The sequence below is a fragment of the Amphiura filiformis genome, chromosome 6 (assembly GCF_039555335.1).
Source record: "Amphiura filiformis chromosome 6, Afil_fr2py, whole genome shotgun sequence".
NCBI classification, from domain to species: Eukaryota; Metazoa; Echinodermata; class Ophiuroidea; order Amphilepidida; family Amphiuridae; genus Amphiura; species Amphiura filiformis.
The window spans coordinates 59027380-59039143 of record NC_092633.1 but is presented as its reverse complement, the minus strand read 5'-3'; the positions used below and the strand labels follow the sequence as shown (position 1 = coordinate 59039143).

Here is an 11764-nt window from a genome sequence, read left to right as displayed (position 1 = left end):
AATTTAGATAAAATTCGTTCAAAAAATTTGACTCACAGGCGCACATATACTTAATTCTGCCCGGGCATATCTGTAGGTGAGAGAAAAATATAAGTTAATTATTTATTAGGCCCTTCGCAGTCCTGTTTACCGCCCGCGTTCAAAATTGAAAATCTCAAAAGAATTAATTATTTTATTTTTATTTCTAGTTTTCTCCTTTAAAATAACTTTCAACTACTTCTACTTGCCATTTTCTGACTTTAATAATATCAACAATAATGAACAAGGAGTAGGGCCTACAACTCCACCTTCACTTATTTATAAAATCAAATAGGTGTGAAATAATTAAATGCCCCCTCTAGTCAAAATGAGTCAACAGTTGCTTGTAATACTAGTTCAAACTAAATAAAGAAAATAAAAGATAATTAATAATTAAAAGTCACCTCGTCCCTTTTTCAAAATCTTTAACAGGAAACTAATAATCAAGTGCAAAGGGCCTTATAGGCCTAGTGTGAAAATTGTCATTCACATTGTCCGTTTTGTGTCTTTTATATAGACCTACATATGGTAGGCCTACGCCAGGGGTAAACAAAGGGGTTCACTATCATTTTTTTCGGAATTGAAGGGGCCGGGGCGATCCCAAATTTACAAAAGTCAGCATCAATAAAATTGCGACCCCTATTTCGGCAACAAAATTTTTATGACCCCCCCCCCCACCGATACACAACTACCCCTAAACAGGCTAAAAATTGTATTGAAATCAGTCTTTTTTTTGTGGCTCTAGGCCTATACATTTTGGTCAACAAAAATTGTATGACCTCCCCCTATTTTTCTTTCCAAAAAGTTATGACCCCCTGTAGGCCTATACTTTGGGACACCCCCCCTTCCAAAGAAAATGATAGCCCCTAATATCTTGCGCCATTAGGGGTGAAATATGCTATGATGATTAAGCCCCCATTTGCACCCGTTGAGGCCCCCGTTTTTGGGATTTTGGGGGTGTAGACCTAGGCCTATATAGATATTGCGAGTGTAGCGAGCAGGAAAATTATTAGCATATTTAGTATAAACCGTTTTTGTACTGTTTTTCTAAGCTATTTAGAGCATTTCAGGGACTGTGCAATAATTATGTGTACCCCCCAGGGTGGTGAATTCTCAAAGTGGTCTGCCAAAATTGCTTGTGCCAAAATATCTTTGCCCCCCCCCCTTTTGATGTGGATCTTGCCCCCTTTTACACACTCAGATTTCTGGGAATCCGAATTTAAAACCTTATTGTCTTAAATTAGCTTTATCTTTATCATAGGCCTATAATGCGAGCGAAGTGAGTAGGAAATTTTGCATATTAGAACACGTTCCTAATGATTTCCTACTCCTTTTTAGAGCGTATAAATATAGAAACGGCGCCCAAAATATATGTGCCAAAAATCGCTTCCCTCTCTTTCAACCTGCCATAAAATGTCCCCCCCCTTTTGGCCTGCCAAAAAATCTTTCCCCCTATAATTCACCACCCTGGGTACACATAATTATTGCACGCAATATTTTGCCGGGGGGTGGTCCATACAATTATACCCCCAATGTTGACGCCTGAATATGGATATGGGTTTCTGACCAAATTAACCTCAGATTTTAGCCCCAAAAGTTGAAATTTTCACATTCTTCGCCCGCATTTATTCAACTTCATCAGTTAGCTTCAAAATAGCAAAATTTTTACCATAAAACTTATTCTGTCGCAAAAAGATGCTGGATTCACCATACTTCAAGAATTTTTTCCAACCCCATCCCCGCTTCCAATGTCAAAAAGAAATCTATGCCACTGCCCTCCCCATGAAAGAATTTGGGGAACCCAAATTTAAAACCTAAAAATCTAATCTAGAAATCAGAACCATTAATGATATAAAATTGGATCGATTGAGCCCATATTTATTGGTCTCGCTATGAGTTTTAAAATATTGGACGAGAAGTAGTAGAGTCCAGAGTCCAGTAGCGTAGCCAGCGGGGGGGGGGGGGGGCAGAGTGCCCCCTGACAAAAAATGAAAGAAAAAAGTGCTCCTCTGACAAAAAATAAAAGGGAAAATCAGGAGGGCAAAGGAAAAGAAAAGGGGCAAGGAGCCCTTTTCTACCGAAATTCAGTCCGAAAATACACAATTTTTTCTCGCTACGCGCGCATATTGCAAACATTAAGGTAATACACTATTTTAAAGTGTTGCGATTTGGTAGTTCACAACATCTTGCGAATGGTAATGCGCTTTGGCAAAAATTGCATTGCTCATTTCCTTGCGAGCGTGTAGAAGAATTCAAATATCACCGAAATAATTTTGTAGGTCCTGTGGTTCTTGAGTTATGTTGTAAAGAGGGCTGAAACAACAACACTTTTGTAAAATGTACATAACTCATTAACAACAATAAATTAAGCAAGTTTTCAAATTATATAATTTGTAGAATGAACTTTTGCAAAACATCAAGGTGTTATTTGTCAATAATTTATTGATCTAGAGAATGAAAATCGATTTTTTTGGTTGCTTCGACCAACAACACCTCGTCTACCCTTAAGGGGGTACTACACCACTGCCCAATTTTGTGCCTATTTTTGCATTTTTCTCAAAAATTATAGCGGATTGGTGACAAGTAAGATGTATATTATAGGGGCAAGGACTACAAGTACTGCACTGGAAATTTTATTTCAGCACAGACAACAGTTGTGGAGTTACAGTCAAAAATGAGGGAAAACCAATATTTGATCAACAAATCAATAACTACTTGCCTTGAGTTGCTGAAATTTCAGTGCAGTAGTTGTAGTCTTTGCCCCTATAATATACATATCTTACCTGTAACCAATGCGCTATAATTTTTGAGAAAAATGCAAAAATAGGCACAAAATTGGCCAGGGGTGTAGTACCCCTTAAGCACTTTCCATCCTGATAATGGGCGAAAATAGTGTAAAATACCAATTTTTTTCCGCGCTACGCGCGCACATCGTCCCAATAACGCCCTTTGTCTCTATATATTGTATTGTGCAACTGTAATTTTTTTCGTCTGTGCCCCAAAAATTTTATTTTGCCCCCCCTGACCAAAAAAGCTGGCTACGCCCCTGGTAGAGTCCTATATTTTAAAACTCATAGCGAGACCAATAAATATTGGGCGTAAAGCATCCAATTTTATCATTATTATGTGTTGGATCCAATATTTTCACACACTTGGATCCATAAAAACATAATAATAATCAGACCACGCCTCTTAAATAAAATGCTCTAAAAAGGCTGAAAACAAAACAATTATTTACTCTTTTAATATGTATAGCCTATAAAGTAGCAAATTGATCCCAAAATTGGTAGGGGAGAACATGAGGCCAAGAGGTGGGGGGGGGGGGGGGGCAAGGCATTGAGCAACTTTTGAGCACTGAGCAATATGCGTGCATCCTCATTTGGACTTGGATATCAAATTAAACAGACCCACCCCTACATACACACACACTCTAACGTGGACAAAATTTAGGACTACAAATGGGGACGTCTGAATCTGCATTCAATCTACATACCGAGGATGTTTTTTTGCGTGTATTATGTATAAGATGCAATCTTACCTAGCAACTGCGGAGTGTTTATTCAATGCACGATAGAGGATGTATCTCGCAAATGCATCATACCTGCAAATATTTTGTGGTCGTTTGCAGACCTCCGAAACCGGGATCGGCTCACGTTTGTCTGTAAACATATGGCCTACGCACAAAAAAGGAATCAACTCAACACAGATCCCCATTTATGGCTAAAACCATAAAAACAACTGGGTCACAAATCCAAGGAGAGAAATATTTGTGAGATAAGAGCATGATATTTTGTAGCCATTACAAATGCACCCAGTAAGCTCCAGGAAGGGTGTCAAGTGAGGAGGCTGGTCCCAGCAGCAACCTGGCCCAGCAGTGGTGTTAAGGGTAGACTACTAAACAGATGGGGGTGAAATGGGCTATTTGGGGAAGAATCCATTTTTGAAAGTGGGAGTTTATAAAGCATGGATTATAGGATCACTGTTTTTTCAGGCTGAAATTGGCGAGTTATACTTGGTGCATCATATCAAAAGGCGATTTTCTGGTTCTCCAGCATTTAAAAAACAATAATTATTTTGGCATAGACATACACCTGCATTTACACACAATAAATTATTATTACAATGAAACAAAACAGATGTGCTGGATTAAAGTAAATGTTTTATTAAGTAATAGAAAACATTCTTAAAATCTTTAAAATCATGAAAACACATTAATATTGCATATCCCGAAATGTAAAATAGTAGCATATTTGACCACAAAGGATTGAAAAAACAAAACAAACAAAATAACCAAACATCAGCCCTTAGCCATTAATAGTGCATAAGAAAAGTCAGAAAATATAGCTGCAGATTAAACACTCTGTATGGGCCTAATTGATTACCAAATGTGGGATGTGTGGTCTTAAACCTATTAAATGCCCTGTGGAACCAAAAGTTCTGCAACAACTTTGTGGAGATTTTTTTCCTTGTGGGGAGACACTAAACACTGCTCTAAAAGGAAACATTTAACACATGGCATTAGATATTGCTGTGAATTGATTGCAATAAAGTAAACTGGTCTCCAGGGGGTCTACCCTGTTGAGTTTTTGGTCTTTTTAAGGTGTTTGGTCCCATTAGGTATGCCCTGTATGGAGTTATGGGTTCAGCTACAATAAGCAAATAATTAGGTCAGGAGTTTGTGTCGGGGGGGGGCACTTAAGTTTCAGTGTACACATGCATGACCAGAAATTATATCAAAATGGCATTATCCATTGTTAGCTGCTGATTTGCAAGTCTGAAGTCCTACAGAAGTGTCACAAAATGTGGACCAGTGTAACATTACCAAACTTACAATTTGAATTTGGGCTCATAAAATTTGATGAGGGCCTCTAGATTTCAAACCCAAAGCTTATTTCGAACACTGTCCAAGAGTAAATTTTTAGATTTTTCACAAAATCTAAAAACAAGCGATGCAGTTATTAACCATGTCATGTCATTACCATCAATCTCTAGTTTGTCTATTACACAGTATTTTTTCATAAACTTGTAAACAAAACATCAACAGCAGCATGGATACTGATATTGGACTCTGTCATTCTTGACATTTGCTTAAAAAGTTACCTTTTTTTAGAGTCTTGGTTATCAGCGATGTAGCTTGCGACACCATCACGGCGTCTTCATTCAGCGTAGTGTTTACAATCCTCCGGTCACATGACCACCCGATGGGTGGTCAAGTGTCAGCAGATCATTGTAGATGGTGGGCAGAGGCGCCGGATACGACCTGCCGCCATCTACAATGATCTGCTGACACTTGACCACCGAGTAGTTATGAAACTAAAACTGATAGAAGGTACAGATTCAAACGTTACACCCTATTGGTTTGTGTACATCAACTTGTTCAATCATGGAGTGTCACGACAATGGGCTTGCTATGGTAAATGTTGGCCATGTTGACGGAAAGTAAAAACTCATGACATGCATGATGTGTACAAACCAATAGGGTTGCAACTTTTAAGCCTCCAGCATACTTTCCTGCCGCTTGCCGCTGCGGCAAGCGGCAGGCGTTTCAACCAATGACAAGCCTTTATTGTGTCCGTTTGTCTGCAATGCGCGTGCGCCATGCCGCTCAGCGGCAAGCGGCAGGGTAGTATGAAACCAGCATTATATTTGTACCTTCCATCAGCTTTAATTTCATAACTTGGGTTATTTCTGCATCATTTACTGATATCCCAAATTATAGAAAAAATCCTTGCGGTCATTATGGTCACCTTGATTTCGAAATCAACCCTCACTTTGACTATAAGGTCATGTTTCATGAACAGCTACCTTATTTATTGTGCTGACTGTACATCACATTTATGCACCAGCTTATAGAATCAAATGCCCAGTTTGCAGGATGCAAGATGCCACAAACCACAAACCCTTACTGCTTTGTGTTTTTTTTTTTTTATATTTATAATATTGATACTGTTATTGTATAATTTATATTACTGTTCATTTAAAAAAAAAATCAAGATCACAAGATTTCAATACTACTAGTAGCAATTACCAAGTATCTCATTGAATGATATAAGAATATTAATATGGATATACATGTATCACATTTTGCATTGATCTGAACTCTTCAAATTGACAATTAACATCAGAATTTTAAGGTCCTTCGATATCAGAAATTCAAGGAACATATCAATCTGCCACACAGTATCAAAAAATATTTATTGATCAATTGTATCAATCATGTTTTAAAGGTCTTTATTAAGAAAAACATCATTTACACTACTAATGATAAAAAAAATGAGCACAATACGAATGTTAAATTAACTTAAAATAGTAGTGAGTGTTGTCTTTCATTGCACAATGTGACACTTGTATATTTTCAACCTAAATTTACAATTATCGTCACCATTTTGTCATTTTGATAGCACACAAAAAAGGAATGATGTCATCATTATCCATATCACTTAAATTTAAATTGATTTATCGATCAATATCAATTTATCGAAGTATACATCAGATGCAGATGTTATGGGCATCAAACAAGTTGCCACATACACAATTCCAATTATTGGAATCGTAATGAACTCATGTTGCTAAAGGGGTCCCAGGCACACGCAAGAAAATATACAGACCAATCACCAACAAAAACAAAATTCCAGCATCACACGTTAATGAGGGTCAATTGTTCCTTAAGCGTGAGAGACGAAACTGCTACGCACATACCGTGTATTTGTACGGTCTTTCTCATAAACATGAAGACACATAATGCTCTATGCGAAAGGATGCAACGTGTATTACACATGACCGATCAAACAATCAGCCCTCATGAATATGCACAAATTCACAGCATATAAAGCACAGGTATTTTGCCTTGGTGGTTGGTCTGTATATTTTCTCGTCTGTAGTCCCAGGCCAGTTCACCCTTTTGGTAGATCCCAAAAGAACTTGCGATTGGACCCATGTTAACATCATCAATGCGCAGATCTAACTGCACATTTCAACAATGTCTAACATGCGCAATGAAGATGTGCGCATTGACGGATTGCATAGTAAAGATACGTGTGCATCAATGATACATCATCAGTTGTCCAATCGCCCAAGGCTTTTAGTATTTATCGAAAAGTGAATGAAGTGGCTGGGAAGTCACAAAAACTGTGGCTTTTGCAGAAAATTCCAGGCTATTTTTGTCAATGGTATGGGGGAAGGCAAAATAGTGACTTGATAAAGGATGACATTTCAAAGTTTCAAATACTCCTAAGAAATAGTATTTATTTATCAAACAAGCTGGTTGCCCAAGTTGCCCTGCTAATGATATATAAAAAACACACAATAGGAATGTTAATGTTAAATTAACTTAAATGCCCCCATAACACCTTATTGCAAAAACCTCTTGCCTTTTTCACACACATAACATTTCAATAAAAGCAATACATTCACATACACATTGGCATAGGAAGGATTGCTAGCATGCCCAGTGAAAGGGTTGAGAATGGCACCCCAAGTTATTAGAAAATCAGAAGGTTTTAAAAAAAAGTTGCCACAATTGTGACATGGTCAAGGGGAATGAGTCTAATATCACTTGTATTGGCAAAAAACCTAATAAATAACAACCACTCAGATTCTTTTATTTTCAGTATCTGATAAACTGTCTTACAACTTTTAACCTTGAGTCCAATGTTTTTGCATCAAAATGAAGCATTTGTTTAAATATTATCATCATTATTATTATTAATAGCCAGTAACTGATGTAAAAACGTAAAAAATTACTATTTTTGACATCATTTCCCTTGACTGCATCATATTAGTTGAAAGAACTGACAAGTCTTTGCATTTGTTTCCATTTGGCTACATAATAGATAGTATTTTGTCTCATTTTTACACCATGCACTGATTTAGACAACTTGCTTGCTCAGCTGATTTTGGTGCCCATCATTGTTTTGATCATCATGTCTATAAATGTTTAATATATCACACACATGGGAGATGCAACATGGTATACACTGGTTCGCCTCAAGTTCAGTAGTGACATAGGTGCATATTTCAGGTGGTGCAGTATCGAATCAAATGCGTAGTTAATCGCGCAGAGCGAACACACAGGCATTTTTTCGGCATACTTGCAGCGCAACCGTGACAAGGCATTGACATCACTGCTGAACTTGAGGTGAACCAAAGAATAATAACACTCCATATATAATTTCTGAGTTTTAAACTTCTTGCTGTACAAATTTACACTTATTGCAACATATCTATTGATAGACTGACTGTCTGATGACTTCAATATTTGGCACATAATGTAGGTGCAGTATCACATTTTACTATCATACATGAAATAAACAGAACCAAGCATTAGACTTTGAAGCTTTGAATTTCCCATTTTGTGCAACACAATTAGAGAATAAACAATATGAATTTTTGTTTTTACTATCCTCTACCGTGTGATAAACAGACAGCTCCAATATTTCATTGCAGTGAATGCCAGTGCTCATTCTTAGTCGGTTATATATTATTTTAGTAACTAAACACTACTTCATTTTTCAAGTTACCATCATAAAACTCATAAAAATTTCTGAAATGAAAAAAAACTTAGTTTACCATTTTAGTAGCGCGTACTGCGATATCGTGAACATATTTGGCTCTAGAATGTGTCAAGCATGTTCCGACGATGTGGCTGCTGCCATCTACAATGTAATAGATGGCATGCAGAAACCAATGAAATTCAGTGCTTACAAGCTACACCACAGCCACTGACTAAGAATAATCAGTAGTTGTAGCATTATTGTAGTTGTAAGGGTAACCCTAGAATCTGCCAAATCAGCCTATTGACATTTTTCAGCCAATTTTAACCTCTCCGGCCCGATTCACCAGATAGATGATCAGTTAATATGGTGATAAGGTCCGTGGTGAATAAAATAAAATTTTAGTAACCTGACAATAAAAAGTTAGCAATAAAATACAATTCAAAAGCTTATATTTATGTTTATATATATCTCTCTAAACATACTGTCTTAAATACCATTATATACACATATTTTGCATCAAATATACATACAATAGACTGTATAAGGAATGTTTTTCGGGAAAAATAAAATAGAATACAATATATACAGATATCATTAAAGACTCTTTTGGTCATAGCTCTTTACATGTTTCATATGAAGTAGCAGTGATTAAGAGAACAAACCAAAAGATAAATAACATCCTATAAATGATTTTGTTAGGGAGGGGGTTAAAGATGTCTACAATATATCTCCAATGCACTTACAAAAACATCAATGACCTACTTCTTGGTCAGCTATGAAATGAAACTAGTTACGCTACACAACGTCATCAACCTTTTGGTTTGTTCCCTAAAAATATGGGAGATAAGATCTTTTCTCTGATCTTAAACTTTTAATAGTATCTTTTTCCTTCTCTCAATATCACTTGGCATTGTTAGATCCTTTCTAGACCTAGACTGTCCCACAGTCTCGGTTCCATCTCTGAGTAAATAATTATTATTTTCATTATTTATTATTATTATTTATTATTAATTAGAGCTAAAACCACCTTCTCCTTCACTCCAAAGATTAAAACCAACACACCACTAAGCCCTAACTAATGGCAACAAAGTTATAGTGCTCCTGGAGCACTGTGCGTCGACGAAAACTCAATTAATCTACAAACCAACCTGTTTATTTTTTTATAATAGCTCTCCTAATCCGAGACGTTCCGCTTTGATAGTAAACTGACTTCCAAATAATTATCAAGCTATGTAACATGACTGTGGCGTCAATTATGATAGCCCCGCCCCATTGTTAATTCAAATATGGTAAGCACATAACATGCATGACCCAGTTCTATTGTCATTTTGTGCGCACGTTGGTTATGATCAACAGACTATCAATGAAAACTCATTTCAAATATCGCCTTGCTTGCTGAGTTCTACATTGATTGGTCAGGCTGAGTAGCCGCTTACACAAGTCTTACACAAACGGCAAGACAGTGAGACCACGGACGTGATATATATAGAAAACTCGTCTGACCCAGGATGTAAAAGTGAATTCCCACAAAATGCTGGGAACTGGAAGTCAATTTGCCTACAGATTGGAAGGGTCCATGTATCGGATTTATTTAATGTTATATAATCTACATTACCAGTCGTTCTCCATGGACCCGAGGGAGGGTCTATTCCAGACCTACACTTTGTTCACTGTGAGTTTGGTAGTGACGTAAGTGTGTATCTGGCTGGTCATAGTATTGAATTGCTTGTGCTTACCTAATCCTGCAGAGCATGTGCACACGCGTACATGAGTGGTATGTCTGCACGCTTGTAACGCAACCATGTATGGCACTAACATCAAGTGCTACCAAACTCCAAGTGATACAAAGTATACGTAAGCTTTTGCACAAAATGACCGCTTAAACAAGATATACATAGGACCGGACATAGCACTGTTCCTGAAGTGCTTTTGACAATACATGGAAGGACATGATCCTAAGATTAGATCAAGCACGACAAAAGTGTCTTGAATGAAGTGAATAAACAAGAGAAAGCTTTTATCATTTGTGCCTCGGTTAACTTGATCAAGTGCTTAAGTATGTGACAGGTGCGTATACTATTGGTCTTTACAATGTCTTCAATTTCTGAATTTCCGAGTATTATTATGGATAATGCCAATTAAGTATCAAAGTGTCCAGTCAGAATACCATGCAGGAATAGCTGCGGCATCATAATAAGCAGTCTCAAGAAAGTAGTATTATAATAGACCTATGGCATAATAAAAATGCATGTATACATCATTCCCCCAAATACAAAATAGATGAGTTAGCCAAATAATCATATAAAATTCTCCTTATACCTCAGTCTCGTGACTCCAGTATCACTGTGACCACAGCAGCGGTGAGGGTAAATCAGAATAGAAGGAAATTCATTAGCAACAGACTTCCACTCTCCCCATGGTGCATTTGGGTAAATGAACCGTACAAGTCCTTCATCCTTCGAAGTGGACGTTAAACTATCGGTCTCATATACAGATAGCCACATCTCACAGAAGTTTGAACTGCTTGCACCTGGCTGTCCCAATCTGCCCTATTGCTGTTTGGATATTCACAATCTAGTACCGACATATGAGTGCGCTGTTGGCCCTTGGAGGAAGCGAACTGATTCTGATATCCACCATAAGCTTTGAGACTTGGTAAAATCAAAATATATGGGTATATTTATAATACTACACAACTGACTGCCCTTTTGTGATGCATCACTGGACACAATAACATATGATTTTCTAGCTATATCTATTAGCAAAAGGCCTTTTTCAAGTACATGTACGAAAGGGACAAATTGTATAATGGTCGTAGAAATTCTGTACTGAAAACTGTCATGTCCTGAGCATGCCCGTTTATTCCTTCTTTCATTTTATACATTGCACTAACTGGAGAAGTCACTTTGACTGGAGCTTCTGGACCACCGGGCACTTGGTGTTCTTTCTAAACCTTGTTTCTTTCTAAACGCCACAATGTTACTCTCTGATGCGCTGGATGCAACGGGAGGTGGTGTGTGAGTTCTAGAGGGCTTTGCGGGAAACTTAGTTTGTCCTTCAGCGGTACCGTATACTCGGTGCGTCTTTTTAATCATGGGGTTGCAGCATTTGGATGTTGGGCATCACGGAAGCTTTTCTTGGTCCAGCCGTACACAATGCAATTCAAGAATCCTTGACTAGGAGCTGTCATGCCCTGGAAAAAGAAACAGAGAGAACAATGGAATAAATGCAAGTAATATGTCCCTCTGAAC

General features: G+C 37.5%; 1 protein-coding gene across 1 annotated transcript in view; it reads right to left on the bottom strand.

Moving 5' to 3' along the window:
* Window positions 1-7824: 7824 nt before the first annotated feature.
* The window catches only part of LOC140154676 (transmembrane protein 116-like), a 33618-nt gene continuing 29678 nt past the window's right edge, over window positions 7825-11764 (bottom strand). The window contains 2 exon segments of the mRNA XM_072177242.1: window positions 7825-11619; window positions 11622-11706. Of these exon segments, the coding sequence (XP_072033343.1) occupies window positions 11402-11619; window positions 11622-11706 (303 nt within the window). The 3' untranslated portion in view covers window positions 7825-11401.